Source organism: Mastigoproctus giganteus, chromosome 8, assembly GCF_048544385.1.
Source record: "Mastigoproctus giganteus isolate SK-2022 chromosome 8, ASM4854438v1, whole genome shotgun sequence".
NCBI classification, from domain to species: domain Eukaryota; kingdom Metazoa; phylum Arthropoda; class Arachnida; order Uropygi; family Thelyphonidae; genus Mastigoproctus; species Mastigoproctus giganteus.
In genome coordinates, this window is record NC_143582.1 from 137,836,340 (window position 1) to 137,855,484 (window position 19,145).

General features: G+C 37.5%; 1 protein-coding gene across 1 annotated transcript in view; it reads left to right on the forward strand.

Annotated features, from left to right (window-relative positions):
- Positions 1 to 19,145, forward strand: part of LOC150081847 (NIF3-like protein 1) — a 151,753-nt gene that overhangs the window by 12,487 nt on the left and 120,121 nt on the right. Inside the window, exon 2 of the mRNA XM_090379752.1 lies at positions 3,295 to 3,541. Within this exon, the coding sequence (XP_090235878.1) occupies positions 3,295 to 3,541 (247 nt within the window). The remainder of the gene's footprint in view (positions 1 to 3,294; positions 3,542 to 19,145) is intronic.

Below are 19,145 nucleotides of genomic sequence, written 5' to 3' on the forward strand. Positions count from 1 at the left end.
TGTGTGAGTGACCAGCCCCCAAATTCCAATCAGTATCTGGGAAATTGAAATCCCCCATTATAAGACTCTGTGATTTACTGGCCCACTCTATTTCCCTGCACAATTTCCTATTATACTCATCAGAGTCATTAGGCCTATAGCACACTCCTACTCTCAGTTTTGATCTCCCAATGCTTATGTCACACCAAACTGACTCGACACTGCTCTGTCCAGCAATGTCGACTGGCTTCACTTCCTTGGATTTTATGTATTTCTTAACTAATAGCATAACCCCTCCTCCATTCCTATCCTGTCTATCCCTTCTGTAGACATTGTACTCCCCAAATTCCAGTTCGTTCCGCATTCCTTATATCTGTGTGACACCACGTCTCTGAAATCCCCACAATATCTGCCTTTGATGTTTTGAGCAATACCTCAAATTCATCAAATTTATTTACTAAACTCTTAGCATTGGTGTACACGCAAGTATACATGCACCTGTTCTTTTTCTTAGCTACCCTAACACAACCCATGTGTTTACTTGTACCCCAATGATTCCCAGCAGTCTCTGAAATATCCTGCATCTTATTTTCCAGGCTGCGGCTCATTCCAATAGAAGCAGTGCAAGAATCACTTTCACCTCTGCCAGTGGCTACTGTTAATCTATTAGTCCTTGTATCCCCCCAATCTAGCAGTTTTCCGACCCACCTAACACTGCCTCAATAGCATCAGCAAACATTCTTGCACCCTTTCTATTTAAGTGTATTAGCAGTCTCTCCTGTTAACAAGTACAGACGAGGCTGAAAAAAATTCTACCCCTTGAGCCTTGTACAATCTTTCCAGGGCCGAATTGATCGACAGGGCTCTCATCATATACTCCCTCCTATCGTGTCTGGGCAGAATTGCAGACACTTTCAAATTCAACCCTAATTCACGACTTTTTTTCAACAGTGACCTGTACTTGTTAAGTAATTCTGCCGGTCTCCTACTCTTAATATCATTAGTGCTAACGTGTACAACTATATCACTTTTTGTGCCCTTAAAAGATGATATCTGCTCTACAACGTCATCAACCTTTGCCCCTGGCAGACATACCCTGGTCCTGTTCCACCTATCCTTTTTACAAAGCATGTTTCCCGTTTCCCTGACAATAGAGTCACCAACAACTACTAGTTCCTTTGGGACCAGTGCATTCTGCCTTGGGGGGCTGCCGCTGTGTTGCGTGATGACCAAGTGCAAGCTCTGTCATTGGTGTGTGCAGCCGAGAGCTTGATGGGCCCCTCACTTTTAATCCTTCTTATGGATTCGTTGTTATGGGCCTATATGAGAGCTTGAAGGACAGGGCATCCACCCTGTCCTTCAAGCTCTCATATAGGCCCATAACAACGCTGAGTTGTCGCCTGATTTCCTTACACTCCTTGCATCGCGCACACACAAAGACATCCCCCATGGCAGTATCATGTCCCTTACCCGACTGCTCCACAATCACCATAATTTTAGTTTTACTAGCATTCAGAAACAGTCCTGTTTTTCTTACTTGCTTTGCATATTCTCCTCAGAGTTTCTTTTAGATGATCCTTAGAATTGCGGCGCCTCCGTAGCCAGGTGGCAGGAGCAGTAGTGCGTAGCACACGCTTCTTGATTAGACTGGGGTTCAAGCCTGTGACCACCAAATACGGAGGATGCGGAAAGGTCAGGGAATGACCACCGCATATCCCCTGAGCAATATGGCCTTAGTTGCTAATTCTCCTAAAAACCAAATAACAAACAAACAAAGCCACACACTCACGCATGCATGCACCCCCCCCCCCCCAGAAACAATATACACATATATTTTTATATATAAAAAATATTCACATACAAAATATAAATTAAATATATATACTGCTTTGAACTAAACTTATAAAATAAAATATCACACTTTTTAAAAAACAAAAACAAATATAGCCTATATTTGGGTTTTTTTTTTTTTTTTTCACAGAAAGGCTGAAATTCAGTATACGGTACCCCACGTGGTACGCTACGTAATGCAGAAGGTTGCATGAAGGACATGAACTGAGAAAAATAGTTGTAATTAGAAGGTAAGAAAAACACTTATTTGAGGGGTCATGTTTTTAATCAATTTTCATTTTTGTTTAGTGAAAAAAAGGTTGTTTTTTTCTCTGAAATAATAATAAAAATACATACTTTTTTTAACAATAAAAACAGGAGGAATTAAATAATATAATTAAATATATTGTTCTGCTGAGTGAATTTTTCTTAATAATTCTTCATTATTTGCTATTTCTTCATAAAATTCTTTACAAGAATAGCAAAATTTACTATTCTTGCTATTCTTGTAAATTTACTATACAGTACTGCTTTCAGCATTTCTTCGGTCAGTTATGTTTTTGTTGATGTCCACAGCTTATTTACTACTGAAAAAACTCTTTCTGTTGTACCATTGGTTCCTGGCAAATGTAATGCAAATGATTTGCATTATATTTGCCATTAAGTATGGAGGCTACATGTCCAATCCGAGACAGTTTGCATTGCGAGGAAAACGACTGAAATCTGGGCTGTTTTGCATAATCCGGGACATCTCGTCACTTTAGGTATAATTGTAAATATTTTAAATTTATTATTATTATTATTATTATTATTAGCCATATAGTGCAAGGAAGCCTGAGGCTTATGTTGCACCGGCCAAAAAAAATTTCCGAGTTACCCTGAGAGAGAAAGAGAGAGAGATCACCAAGCCCATACTCACCAGATGTGAGCCCCTGGGGCACAAATATTTGTATAGTTTGTAAATATTTTAGTTCTTTTGGATGCAACAATATTCCTCATGCATTATGGAATCCAAAGCAAAAGGCCTTTTCCTAAGTGACATATGTAAATGTAGGTAAATAATTACATAGTGATAGTTATTCAATCTTGAGAATGCCACGTGGTGGGGTTGCCAATGCGAGAAGAGGGTGCAGGTTATGTGGTACAAGTGAGCAGGACAATTATGTCATTACAAATGCAATAGGTAAATAATTACGTAGGTCATTTCCTGATTAGATATCGATCAGTGCGTTTCGACAGGTGTCTTTTATGTAGAAAAGATTTGGTTACCCCGTCATACCTCTACATTTACATAGAAAAATTTGGGCGATGGTTGGTGAGCAGGGAGCGAAGGCCCCTATTATAACATTATATAAATATTTTCCCCTTGTATTATATACTCCATGCATTTTTTTTACTATTCAGAAAAAAAAAAAATTCTTGTTTATCTGTTATCAGTGTACCCCCAATACTTTGACTAACTGCATTTATTTAAATTTTTTATAGATTTCCACTGTGTTCTTAACCAATGACCTTACTGAAGCAGTATTGAAGGAAGCAATAGAAAAAAAAGCAGATGTATTATTTTCTTATCATCCTCCAATATTTGTATCTTTGAAATGTCTAAAGAGGGAAAAATGGAAAGACAAACTTATACTTCAGTGTATAGAGAATGGAATTGCTGTTTATTCACCACATACTGCATTGGATGCTGTAACTGGAGGTGTTAATGACTGGCTGCTGAAATGCTTTGGTAACTTTTGAGAAATTATAAAACGGGTAAAATGGGATAATATAAAATATTATATTATCCTGTATTGAAAAATACAGTATATTAATTATTATGAAAAATAAGCTATTCATCATGAGGGAGTGAGAAGTACATGATAAATAAATACACCATACTACATTGAATGACATAATAAGTTTTAAATGTAATTAAATTAACATAATAACATTAATAAATCCAGACATTTTGGGGAAGTGTGACCCTTCTGTTGATAATACATAACTGTGACACGAAGTAAACTGTCGAAAAAGGGAAAAATGGAAAGACAAACTTATACTTCAGTGTATATAAAACTAAATCAAAATTGAGGCTATGTAAATCTACTTCTAGTTAAAGACAGTGGTACTGAAAAGTGCTGAGAACTAGGAAGTGAGAAACAGAATCTGGAAACAAATGGTTCACATGATTCTGTGATTGTGGGGAATATTAATTAGTAGCCGAGGGTAATCCAGAAGTTTTCCCTCTTAGTGATCAAGTCTGCTAACCATCTGGGTGGGTGAGTATGCCAAGATGTTTTGGACTTCTGGAGCTGCTGCAAGTGGATAAGTTTTTTTTAGAAATGTTATCGTATTTTTGATTAGCTATTACAAATAGATTAAATAGGCTTAGTAGCATTTGTTAGCTTATTTTTTAAATTTAGCTAGTGATTTTGTAAGTTACAACTCGCTACTCATACCCTATCGTATTGGTGTTTTGGCTGGAATATCATAGTGGAACCAGTAGTGCAGAAGCATTGTAAGGTTTTAATTGAAGAAATAAGTATTTTGGAGATTTTAATCACTTTTTGGGCATATATCTTCTGTATTTAGCTAAGGATATATAACTAATTTAACATTTTGATCATTTCAGTATAGCATAACTTGATAGCGTATATCTCAAACTTGATAGCTAAGGTATAATGTAAAACTATACAGCGGAATACTAATTACTGCATTAGTTTAGTGTAGTATTGTATAGTCAAGTATAATCAATTAAATTTATTAACCTTATTAATTTTCATTGTTAATTAATTACATCACCTCACAGCCTAAAAAAATGTGCAACTTGTGAAATGTTTGTGAACTTTCTGGAATAGGACATGATCTAGCCAAGGAGGATGTCTTTGTGTGTGCTAGGTACAGAGAGTATGAAGAAATTAAGCACCAACTCAGCATTCTGATGAATGTCTATGAGAGTTTGAAGAGTAAGCATAGATGCCCCCTGAAGAAACTGAAATGGGGCCCAGCAAACTCTCAGCTGCCCAACTCAATGCCAGAGCTCACTTTTGTGCATCAGGCAATACAGCGGCAACCTTCAGGGCAGAATGCACTGGTCCCACAGGATAGTTATTGTTGGTGACTCTTTTGTCAGAGAGACGGGAAATACATTTTGCAAAAGGATTGTGCAAGTAGGTGGAACAGGACTTGGGTATGTCAGCCAGGAGCAAAAGTTGATGACGTATCATCTTATATGGGCCCAAAGGGTGATATTGTTGTACATGTTGGCATTAATGACATTAACAGTAGGATATCTGCAGACTTTCTTAACAAGAACAGGTTGCATTGAAAAAGTCTCACGTTAGGGTTAAATTCGAAAGTGTCAGCAATTCTGTCCAGACACGATAGGAGGGAGTATATGATAAGAGCTTGTCAATCAATTTGACCCTGGAGAGTTTGTGCAAGGCTAATGAGATAGAATTTTTCTCAGCATGGTCTGTGCTTGTTAACAGGAGAGATTGTTTCTACAGGGATGGGATACATTTAAATAGAAAGGGTGCAAGAATATTTGCTGATGCTATCGAGGCAGTTTTTGGTGGGTCAGAAACTGCTAGCTTGGGGTGGATTCACAGACTAATAGATTAACAGTAGCCACAGGAAGAGGTGAAAGTGTTCCTTGCACTGCTTCTATTGGAATGAGCAGCAGCCTGGAAAGCGAGGTGCTGGGAATTTCAAGGACTGCTGGGAGTCATCATGGAACAAGTAAAAATACATGGGTTGTGTTAGGGTAACTAAGAGTAAGAACAGGTGCATGTATATTTGCATGTACTCCAATGCCAGGAGTATAGTAAATAAATTTGATGGATATGATGTGCTGGTGAAGACATTAAAGGTTGATATTGTTGAGATATGAGACGTGGTGTCACACAGAGATAAGGAATGGAGAATTGGAATTTGGGGAGTACAATGTGTACAAAAAGGATGGACAGGATAGAAGATGAGGAGGGGTGATGCTGTTAGTTACGAAACGCATAAAATCTAAGTGCATCCAGTTGACATGGGTGGACAGTGCAGTGCTGAGTCAGTTTGGTGTGACATAAGCACTGGGAAAAGGCCTCCGTAGCCGAGTGGTCAAGAGCGGGAGTGCAGCGGCACACGCTCTTTGAGTAGACCGGGATTCAAGCCCCTGACTGCTAAATACGGTCGATCTGCCAACCCGCACTGGACCAGCGTGGCAGATTATGGTCCATTTCCCTCAGCATGAATTGTTGAGGAGGCTTCCATCCTGCAGTGGGTTGATAATGGCTGCAATTTACTTTTTTTTTTTTAAGCACTGGGAAAGCAAAGTTGAGAGTAGGAGTGTGTTATAGGCCTAATGACTCTGATGAGTACAACGAACAACTATACAGAGAAATAGAAGGGACCAGTAAATCAGATTATCTTATGATGGGGAATTTTAACTTCCCAGATATAGTCTGGAACTTGTGGTTCGGTCACTCACACACTAGCAACAATTTTGTGAATTTACTGGATGATTGTTGTCTACAGCAGCTTGTTCAAGAGGCAACTTGAGGGAGTAATACTCTTGATCTGATTATCAGCAGTGATTATTCATACATTAAGAATCTGCAGATAAGGGAACCACTAGTTACTAGTGATCAGTGTGCTTGTTTGTTTGTTTGTTATTTGGTTTTTAGGAGCATTAGCAACTAAGGCATTATTGCTCCGGGGATATGCAGTGGTCATTCCCTGACCTTTCCGCATCCTCTGTATTTGGTGGTCACATGCTCGAATCCCGGTCTAATCAAGAAGCGTGTGCTACGCATTGCTGCTCCTGCCCACCTGGCAACGGAGGCGAATCACAGTGTGCAGATGTGGGATTTACTCAAAAGATGTAACTACCATGAGGGGTAAAGGGAAGGGTTTTTGCTTTCGTAAAGGTGACTAGTGGTCTCAGAGCTTTTTTTTTTTGAATTCTATACAGTGGGACCAACTGATGATGTTACCAACAGCAAATTCTAAATGGGAAGCATTCAAGGAAGTAATCTTGGAAGCTACTAAGCTTTTCATACCAACTAAGAAATACTGTTCAAGGTTTAGGCCTAAATGGATATCAGATGAACTCGTGATGTCTAAAGATGTCTAATGAGACTTGTGGCAGGGGAAAAAATGCATGGGATGCATATAAATTATCAGGAGACACAGATAGATGCCTATGGTAGATATAACCTAGTCGGTAATCAAGTCACAAAGGCGGTTAGGCAAGCAAAGGCAGATTACAAGAAATCTTTGGCAAAGAATGCAAAGAAAACAGTAAATACTTATTTACTTATGTAAGGTCTAGAAGGAAGGGGATGAATCAGATTGGTCCACTTGATATTGATGGTTTGATTGTCATCGATGTCCACTTGATATCGATGGTTTGATTTGATCAGGTAGCTAACAAACTGAATGAATATTTTGCATCTACATTCACACATGAGGAATTCTGTAGGGAAGTGGAGGCCAGAAACTTATCAGGGAGTTAAATGATTTTGTAATAACTGAGAGCAAAGTAGAGGAGAAATTGCTGAAGTTAAACATAAGGAAGACACATGGGAGCAGATGGAATCTATCCAGTTATATTAAAGGAGGCAGCAAAGGAAGTAAGCAGGCCCTTTGTCATGATTATGGGGGCATCCTTAAACAGATGAGGTCCCCCGGTCTGGAGATGTGCAAATATATCCCCAATACACAGAAGGCGATCCAAAGGTAACACGAGTAATTACAGATCTATTAGTTTAACTTCTGTTCCATGAAAAATAATGGAGTCGCTGATTAAAGAAGCACTGCAGGATCATCTAGATAAGACTGCGGTTATAGTTCAGACACAGCATGAGTTTATTAAGGGGAAGTCTTGTCTGACCAATTTGATTGAATACTATGATGTGGTCATAAAGGAACTGGATGCAAGAAGTAATTTTGATATCATATATTTGGATTTTAGGAAAGTTTTTGATACTGTTCCACATGGAAGACTACTGTACAAGTTGGAGCTGTATGGCATTAAGGGTAATTTGCTACAATGAATAAAATGATGGAGAAGACAAAGTGGTAATTAATAGACACTACTCTTCATGGACTAATGTTATAAGTGGAGTTCACCTTGTTGGGCCCATTGTTGTTTTCTGTATTAACAATGATATTGATGAAGGTAAATCAGTCTTAAGGTCCAAGTTTGCAGATGATATGAAGGTTGGTAGGGTTGTTAATGACAGTAAGGACGGTATGCTGCTGCAACAGGATCTAGAAAAGTTCAGCAGATGTGCTGAGACATGGTAACTGAAATTTAACATTGAAAAATGCAAAGTACTGCGTATGGGTAGCAGTAACCCCATAGTAACATACCGACTATGTGGTATTACACTCAGGGTAGTGGAGAATGAAAAAGACCTTGGGGATAATTGGGCAGTCAGGTATGAAGTTTTCTGAGTAGTGCAGAGTCACTGCAAGAGTAGCTCATGGGGGTCTTGTCAATGATATATAGGAATTTTGCTAGAAGGGATCAGGAGATCAGTATTGTAAGTAGGTAATCTTAGCATCAGCAAAGACACATGATGCAAGAAAGCAAGCTTATATAGCATCAGCCAACAAAAAAAAAAAAAAAAACAGCCTTATTTCACCCATCCACTCACTCCAAATGTTTGTCAAGTTCTGCCTTGAATCTATTTAAGCTATCAACTTCTACAACAACAGATAGAAGTTTGTTCGAGCAATCAACCACCCGCTGGCTAAAGGCAAACTTTAGCACATCTATCCTACAACTGTTTCCTCAATTTTGAATTTATTATTATTATTATCATTCCTGCTAGAGGGCTAGTGTTAGCATGTCTACTGTATCAACGCTCCAAGAGAAAATTGGAAATTTTTGCTAGTTGTAAGTTGTTAAATTCATTCTTTTGTTATTTATTTCGTGCAAGTGCTTTATCTGAAACGTCTTGTATTGACTACTCCAAAGTTTTGCAAAAATGAATCAAAATATATGCAAAAAGTGCAACCTACTGCTGCGCGTGCAAGAAGTGGTATGTCATGGCTGCAACAATGGGTATCATTACAGGTGCTCATTGAAAGAAGCAACCTATAAAGGAATGGCGAAACAAAAGAAACAGCAGTGGAGGTGTATATTGTGCAGGAAAGAAGAGAGGGAAGAAAGAAGTGAAATTTCCTACTTGGCAGAAGAATTTCACGACTTGCTGCATTCACCAAAAGAAGTGAATGAAGACTTAGAAGCTACACAAAATGGAAGACGTACTGAGAAAGCTATCCAGTAAAATCCATTTGCTGGATTTACTAATAGAGATAGTACCAATAAAGAAGCAAATGGAAGACCTGAAGACAGAAGTAGAAGATATCAAGAAATCAATTTCATTTGTCTCAGATTCCTTTGATAGAATACAAAAAAGTATATATGCAAACTACAGGACTCCAACACAGCAATCGGCAAAAGAATTGTGGAGCTGAAAGCTTCATTCAAGCAAAATGAGGAAAATCCCAATTTGCTTAACTTAAGGATAGACTCGATAGAGCAGCAGTTGTTAGCGAATAACGTAGAAATAGTAGGATTAACTGGATTAGCAGGCCAAGATCTAGAGCTTGTTATACAGCAGCTAGGACTTGCATTGAAACTACAGCACAACAAAGAAATAGAACACTATTACATACCAAACAATAAGAAAACAAACGACAAGCCAACACTAATTGTGAAGTTTTCAAACCATGTGGCAAAGGAAAAATGGATGAGAAAGGCAAAGGAGATCCAACTAACAGCAAAAGATATATATCAGAACAATAGCAATATCCCAATCTACATAAATGACCACTTAACAGCCCACCTCAAGCAATTGTTTTGGGAAACAAAACAATTAATAAGAACTCACGGTTACAAATTTTTATGGCTAAAACATGGCAAAATTTATGTGAAGAAGAATGAATCTTCAAGAGCCATTAGAATTCAGAGTTCAAAGGATTTGCAGTTTATAAAACACTCTTTTATTGTGAATAATTGAAATTTCCAGAAATCTAGATTTAAGGTAAAATGCCGGCCTCCGTAGCCGAGTGGGCAGGAGCGGGAGTGCAGTAGCACATGCTCTTTGAGTAGACTGGGGTTCAGGCCCCTGACTGCTGAATACGGTCGATCTGCCAACCCGCACTGGACCAGAGTGGCAGATTATGGTCCATTTCCCTCAGCATGAATTGTTGAGGAGGCTTCCATCCTACAGTGGGTTGATAATGGCTGCACTTTACTTTTTTTTTTTTTTTTTTTTAAGGTAAAATTAAGACATCAGGTATGCTTTTTGAGGAATCACAGATTTTCAATTAACCTTTACATTTTATAAATAATCAAAATATTCAAGCTCTTATAATTGATAAAAAACAGTTCTTTATGGTAGCTCTAAATATCAGGTCACTAAGAAAAAATTGGTTTAACTTCTTGCAATATATAAATGCAATGAAAGAATATATCTCATGTATAGTTTTAACAGAAGTTAACATAAAAAGTGATGAAATTTCCAATTATAATATACAAGATTATGATAAGGTCTATATATTGAGAGAGTTGAGAAGGGGTGGAGGAATAATAATATACTATAGAACATGCTTTAGGGCAATACAGATTTACCACTTAACTCAGTCTTGTGAAAACTGCTGTGTCAAATTATTAGGAGAAGACCCAGAAAACATATTCATGATTTGTGCTTTTTACAGGCCACCATCAGATTCAATAAACAGCTTCCTAATAGAATTAGAAAACATTATTTTGCAATGGGACGACATACGAACAGATAAGACCATACTAGTAGGAGATTTTAATATTAATTTGCTAACCGATGGAACTGATAATGTGATACCCAGATACTTTGCAATCTTAAACAATTATGGATTTGAACATACCCTATTTGGAATAACTAGGCAACAAAGGATGGAGGGTAATAGAACAGTCAGCTCTTGTTTGGACCACCTAATTACAAATATCAAGTTGAAGTATGCTAATTCCTACATACTATTAAATCAACTTTCAGATCACAGAACATGTATACTAATAGTAGATAATACAGTAATACCCCGAAGTTACGCGATAGGTGGATCCGACAAAAATCGCTTAAGTCGAATTCGCGTAAGTCGGGGTACAACTTTGCATATAAATACATATAAATTTTGTTTAATTGGGATCAAGGACTAACAAAAACACTAATTTAGAAAAAAAATATTTAATAAAATTGCAGTTCTTTATACTTATTAATACAAAATATGTATTAAAAAAATAATGAGTTACGTAAAAAAGTTATTTCGATGTCGATGGCTTCATAAAATCTAACAAATTCGTCTGACGACACAGCGCCTTCTTTTTTTCACGCAGAATTTCTTCGTAGCAAGCTAATAATTTTTTTATTCCTTGCTTTGTAGCTATAACGCGTTCTTCAATTGAGCTGAGACCTTCTGTCAAGCTTGCAATTGTCATGCGCTTTTCTGGTGGAACTGGGTCTGAAGTGTCGGATACTTCAGTGATGTTTTGCTCACTCATCTCTATGAGCTCATTCATTGTCAGCTCCTGACTATGTGAATCCAACAGCTCGTTGACATCATCACCATTGACTTCCAAATCTAATTGCCTGGCAAGATTAACAACTTCTCCTATCATATGAGCGACATGATCAGTTTCTGGCGTTGTTTTCGTCTCGGTTTTGAAAAAAAAAAAAAAAAATGGACAAAGTTACTTCCAGACACCATTCAATGTTTTTTAGTGAATTTCATCCCAAGATTCTTCAATGATTCTTACGGCATCTAAAAGATTGAATTGTTTCCAAAAGTCTTTAACAGATATCTCACTATTTTGTCTCATAGCTTCATTCAGACGTGCAAACGAACGCCTCGTGTAGTAAGCCTTGAATGTTTTGATGATTCCCTGGTCCATCGGTTGAAGCAAGCTGGTTGTGTTTAGAGGCAAAAACACAACTTTCACACGTGGGTCGAAATTAATTAGGGTGGCAGGAGGGTGACCGGGTGCATTGTCAATAAGCAGCATCACTTTAAATGGAATCTGTTTAGACTTGCAATAACGTTCGACTTCGGGTATGAAATGGTGACCAAACCAGTCCTCAAAAACGGAAGCTGTCACCCAAGCTTTATGATTTGACTTCCAAATCACTGGTAAGCTAATTTTAGATATACACCAAACGAAAAAATCAAGAACCGCGTAACTCCGAGTTCGCGTAAGTCGGGGTAGCGTAAGTCGAGGTATTACTGTATTCAAAACAACATCCATATGAAGATATAAAATTAACAAATGCTACGAAGAAAAATTATTTATCAACAGGTAAACTGAAACAGAACATAGAAAACATGTTAATACAAAATCAAGCATCTTACACAACAAATGTAAATGTTTTTTCAAATAAGATAATACAAATTATAAACAATTCGAGGTTTAATAGCGAGAGAAAAGTTAATCACACAGCCAACAACACAAACACTGGGAGTAGCAGGATTAAGCTTAGGAAACCTTGGATGACTAAAGAAATAGAAGAACTAATGGTACAAAAGGATAAATATTTCAGGCTGTATAGAAATTGTCCATCAAAGAAAGAACATTATCACAATTATAAAACACTCAGAAATAAAGTGACAGGTATGATAAAAAAGCAAAAAAACACTTATTACAATCATCTTTTCATGGATAAGCAGATAACACAAAAGGATAATTGGAGCATTATAAATAACATGTTAAGTACCAGGAAGAAAAAGTCAAGAGGAAACCAAATTAAAACACTAGTAGAACAGATTTCTGGTGCAAACAAACAATATGAGGCTGCAAATAGGTTTGCCAAAGCTGTATTAGATCTCAACAGATATTTAATACATTATTGCCAAGATTCCTTTACTCAACAAGATAGGCTTCCTCAGATAATGAACTATTGTGTAGTCTTAGCTCCACATTATACTGAGATTCTTAAAATTATAGAACAATTAAAGAACAAGAAATCTTACGGACTGAACTGTATTACAGTAACCGAGGTAAAGAGAAACAAAGAACAGTTCTCTGTTCTCTTGGTAGAGCTAATAGCATGGATGTTAGAGTCGGGAAGCTATCCTACAAATTTACTCTCATTTAAGGTAATTCCTATATATAAAAAGGGACCACCTGACGACTTTTGCAATTACAGACCAATAACAATACAGTCAATTTTAAATAAGATAATAGAAAATTATATATTTTCCCATATAGGCAAATATTTACATCAGTATGGACTTTTAAACAACTCTCTATTCTCATATTAGAAGGGCAAGAGCACACAGACATTATTAGAAAACTTAGTAGACTCTCTAAACTTACATTTAAACAACAATAACTTCATATTGATTTTATTTATAGATTTGACCAAAGCATATGACCTAATTGATATCCCAATATTGCAACAGAAATTACTGAAATATGGTATAAGGGGAAGACTCAATCAACTCCTAGAAAATTATTTAACCAAGAATGAATAACAGTAGAAGTAGAAAATACAAAGGGAAAATCTTATGTGAAGAGAGGAGTACCTCAGGGCACACATGCTGGGCCAATCATGTTCAACATCTATATAAATGACATATTCGAAGTAATTAAGAACTCCTTTATAAAAAATTATGCAGATGATATAATCTTATATACAATAGGAAAGAACCTAACAAAAATGGAGAATGATTTACAACAGGATGCAACACATTTACAAACTTGGTTGCACGATAATAAATTAGCACTCAGCTTTGAAAAAACAAAATTTTTGGTAATAAGACCTCCTCATCAAACCTTGGACATTCAACCCTCTATCAAATTGCACAAACATGATTGCCTACATGATCAGAATTTCAAGAATTGCAGATGTCTAACTGTGGAAGAAGTTTCAAATCATTGTTACCTTGGGTTATGGATTGACTACAGTCTAAGTTGGGTAATGCATATAACAAACTTGTACAAAAAAATGAGATTTTATGTGTACTTTTTCTACTACATTAAGAATAAGTTAAATCTTAGAACAAAAGTTACCTTATTTTATGCATTAGTGGACTCCCAACTCAATTATTTAGTAAATATATGGGCACGAGCAAATAAAACAGAAATAAGGGCAATAAACAACTTAATGAATAGGATTCTGAAACTTTTAATGGGGACAAACTCTTGGAATGACCTGAACAAGAGAAGGCAATTTTTGTTGAAACATAAAATACTGTATCCAGTTCAAAAACTGAAGTTAAATCTATTCTTAAAAAATCTTGACACTATTTTTGAAGAGTCGAATCTGCAAAGAAATGTCTCACAAAATTTAAGGAACCCAAAAGCAATTACTTTGCCTCACCCTAGGATACTAAATAGATTTGGAGATAGGCACACAATGAATATAATAAACAACTTGTTGGCTAGCACTGATTTCAGGCTCAGGAGAAGTTACCCCATCTCCAAATTAAAATTCCTAATAAGAAAATTCTTGATACTCAATGACACAGTAGATTAGAATTGATATGCACATAAACTACTACCTCTGTTTACAGTGTGGAATATACTATGTGTAGTGACTTCATAGTCTTTTCTGTAAGATAACAAATTTGTACAAAACTGTTGTAAAGGAAGAATTACAACTTGTCAAGAAATTTACTTTTCTTAACAAGTTCATTTATTGTAAACGAATTCTCTTGATAAATAAAATTTTATTGCATTGTATTAGCCATAAGGTGCAAGGAAGCCCGAGGCTTATGCTGCATCAGCCAAAAAAAAAATTTTGAATTACCCTGAGAGAGAGAGAGAGAGAGAGAGAGAGAGAGAGAGAGAGAGAGAGAGAGAACAAGAGTCAGAAATAGAAGGGAATCACCAAGAAAGAGAAGAATGATGATATCCAGCTCAGGACTCTGGGTGTGCCAAGGCCATACTCACCAGATGTGAGCCCCCTGGGTTTTATGCCCTCTCAGGTGATTATTCTGAGCAAGAGGAAGAACCCTATCAGCATTAAGCATGCTCAAACCATTCAAGGCCTTATACACCTCAATCAGATCACCTCGCAGGTGCCTAGTCTCCAGACACTGTAATTTGCAAAACATAAGCCTTTCTTCGTAAGAGCAACCCATTATTCCATTCACTAAACTTGTTGCCCTTCTCTGTACTCGTTCCAACAGCTCTACATCCTTCTTAAAATGAGTCCTTCAGACCTGTATACAGTACTCAAGGTGTGGCCTGACCATTGCCTTATACAAGTGGATAATCATCTCCTTATCCCTGCTAGAAAAATTCCTGTATATCATTGACAAGACACCATGAGCTATTCTTGCAGACCATCTGTACTGCTCATAAAAATTCATATTTGCGTGCACAATTACTCCTAGGTCCTTTTCATTCTCTACCACTGTAAGTGTAATACCACAGGGCTGATACGTTACTCTGCGGTTACTGCTTCCCATATGTGGTACTTTACATTTGTCAATGTTAAACTTCATCTGCCACCTCTCAGCCCATCTGCTCCACTTTTCTAGATCCTGTTGCAGCAACGTACTGTCATTAGTGTCATTAACAACCCTGCGAATCTTCGTATCATCTGCATACTTGGACATTAAGCCTCATATACCATCATCAATATCATTTATAAATACAGAAAACAACAATGGACCCAACACTGAACCCTGAGGGACTCCACTAATAACATTAGTCCACAAAGAGCAGTGTTCATTGATTACCACTCTTTGTCTTCTCCCACTCAACCATCCCTTTATCCATAGCAGGGGCTCATATCTGGTGAGTATGTGCTTGGCACACCCTGGGTCCTGAGCTGGATATCATCATTCTTCTCTTTTTTGGTGATTCCTTTCTACTTCTCTCTCTCTCTCTCTCTCACACACACAGTGTAATTCGGGAATTTTTTTTGTCTGGTGCAGCACAAGCCTCAGGCTTCCTTGCACCATATGGCCAATAATAATAATAATAATTTGCCTCCAATGCCACACTGCTCCAATTTGTGCAGCAGTCTTCCATGTGCAACACTATCAAAGGCTTTTCTAAGATCCAAATATATGATATTAAAATCATTCTTTGCATCCCGTTCCTTTGTGACTACATCATAGTATCCAATCAAATCTGTCAGACAAGACTCCCCCTTAACAAACCCTTGCTGTGTCTGAGCTATAACTGAAATCTTGTCTAGATGATCCTGCAATGCTTCTTTAACCAGTGGCTCCATTAATTTCCCTTAAAGGGAGTTAAACTAACAAGTCTGTAATTACCTGTGTCTCCCTTTGATTCTCCTCTGTGGATTGGGGTCACATTTGCACATCTCCAGTCCATGGGTCAGAGGAGGTCCTCTGAGTCCAGGGAAGCTCTCATAATTATGGCTAACGGTTTGCTTACTTCCTTTGCCGCCTCCTTTAATATAACTGGATAGATTCCATCTACCCAGGTACCTTTCTTATGTTTATCTTCAACAATTTCTCCTCCACTTTACTCTCAGTTATTACAAGATTATCTAGCTTACTGCCAGAGTTTAATACACCTCTGGCATTCCCCTCCCTGAATAACTCCTCATGTGTGAATGTAGATGCAAAATATTCATTTAGTTTGTTAGCTACCTGAGCATGATCGTCAACAGTTGAACCATCGATATCAAGTGGATCAATCTGATTCATCCTCTTCCTTCTAGAGTTTACATAAGTAAAGAACTCTTTGCTGTTTATCTTTGCATCCTTTGCAAAGATAAATATTTATAATAATCTGCCTTCGCCTGCCTAACCTCCTTTGTGACTTGGTTACAGATCAGCTTATATCTATCGTAGGCTTCTGTGTCACCTGTTATTTTATATCTATCCCGTGCATTTTTCTTCTCTGTCACATGTCTAATTAGTTCATCTGACATCCATTTAGGCCTAAATCTTGAACAATATTTCTTAGTTGGTATGAAAAGCCTAGTAGTTTCCAAGATTAATTCTTTGAATGCTTCCCCTTTTTGAATTTGCTGTTGGTAACATCAACAGTTGGTACAACCATATAGAATTTAATTACTGTCTCAGAGCACTATAGTCACCTTTACAAAAGCAAAACCCTTCTGTTTACCCTTGGTGGTAGTTACCTCTTTGAGGAAATCCCACTTCAGCACACTGTGTGATCACTGCCACCTAGTAGTTCCTTTATCTGCAGATTCTTAATGCATGAAGAATCACTGCTGATAATCATATCAATGGTATTACTCTCACTGGTTGCTCCTCGAACATGTTGCTGTAGAAAACAATCCTGCAATAAATCCACAAATTCTTGCTAGTGTGTGAGTGACCAACCCACAAGTTCCAGTCAATATATATGGAAAGTTAAAATCCCCCATTATAAGACATTCTGCTTTACTGGCCCATTCTATTTCTCTGCACAACTGTTCATTGTACTCATCAGTGTTATTAGGCCTATAACACACACCTACTCTCATTTTTCCTTTCCCCGTGCTTATGTCACACCAAACAGACTCAACATTGCATTGTTCACCAACATCATTTGGATGCACTTCCTTAGATTTTATGTAGTTTCTTAACTAACAGCATAACCCCTCCTCCCTTCCTGTCTATCCTTTCTGTACAAATTGTACTCCCCAAATTCCAACTCTGCACTGCTTATGTCTGTGTGACACCACGTCTCTGATATCCCTACAATATCAACTCAAAGGTCGCGGGTTTGATTCCCGCCTCGGGCTTGGATCAAAGCACTGCAAAAACCTTGGGGGGTGCATTATGGCCACAGAAGACTATACGCCAACAACTACCAAAAAAAAAAAAAAAAAAAACCAGAACTTAATTTAATTAAAATTAAAATTAATTTCTTAACTGAAATTAATTTAAGTTAATTTAACTTGTGCGCTGGAGTCACAGGTTAAAGATGCATTGCAGGGTCATCTAGACAAAACTGTAGTAATTATTCAGACACAGCATGGGTTTGTTAAGGAGTCTTGTCTGACAAATTTGATTGGATACTATGATGTGGTTACAAAGGAACTGGATGTAGGGTTGTTAATGACAGTAATGGCAGTGTGCTACTGCAACAGGATCTGGATAATTTGGGCAGATGGGCTAAGAAGTGGCAACTTAAGTTTAACCTTGACAAATGCAAAGTACTGCATATGGGTAGAAATAACCGTAGAGAAATGTACCAACTGTGTGGTACTACACTTAGGGTGGTAGAAAATGAAAAAGACCTGGGAGTAATTGTGCAGTCAGATATGAAGTTTTCTGAGCAGTGCAGACAGGCTGCCAGAGCAGTTCACGGGATACTGTCAATGATATACAGGAATTTTGCTAGTAAGGAAAAGGAGGTGATTATCCCTTTGTATAAGGCAATAGTCAGGCCACACCTTAAGTACTGCATACATACAGGTCTGGAGGCCTCATTTTAGCAAGGATGTAGAGTTGCTTGAGCGAGTACAGAGAAGGGTGAGGAGTACAGACAAGATTGGTGAGGGGAACCAAGTCTTACTAAGAAAGGCTTAAGTTCTGCAAATTGCAGTGTCTGGAGACTAGGCACCTGCGAGGTGATCTGATTGAGATGTATAAGTCCTTGAATGGGTTGAACAGGCTCAATTCTGGTGGGATTCTTCCTCTTTCTCAGATTGCGAAACTGAGGGGGCATAAATTCAAATTGAGGAAAGACAGTTATAGAATAAATGTGTTGAAATTTGCCTTTAGCTAGCAGGTAGTTGATTGTTGGAACAAACGTCCATCTGTCGTGGAAGTTGATAGCTTAAATAAAGTCAAGGAGGAACTGGATAAATGTTTAGAGGGACTGGATGTGTAAAATGGGTTTTTTTTTTTTTTTTTGGCTGATGCTACATAAGCTTGCTTTCTTGCATCACATGCCTCTAACTATTACTACTACTTCAATTGGTTCTCCCCGGAGATGCCTAGTTTGCAAACATTGAAGCTTACAGAACTGAGGTCTTTCTTGGTAAGAGTACTTTTTATGTCCTTGACTAATTTTATTACTCTTCTCTATACCTGTTCCAACAGATATGCATCCTTCCTGAAATGAGGCTTCCAAACATGTTGTTCACTATTCCAGATGTATCCTAACCAATGCCTTATGCAGTGGGATAATCACCTCTTTATTGCTTCTGGCAGTGTTCTTCTATATTGACAGAATCCCATGAGCTGTTCTAACAACTATTTGCACTGCTCAGAGATCTTCACATTGTAATGTACAGTTTCCCCAAGGTCTTTTTACATATCAACTCCACAAGTTTTGTGTTATTCCAGGATTGCTGCATTCAAGTAGTAGTAGATCCTGGAATCTATACATTTATAATGTTAAAACTTCAGTTTTAAGCTCATATGCTTGATTT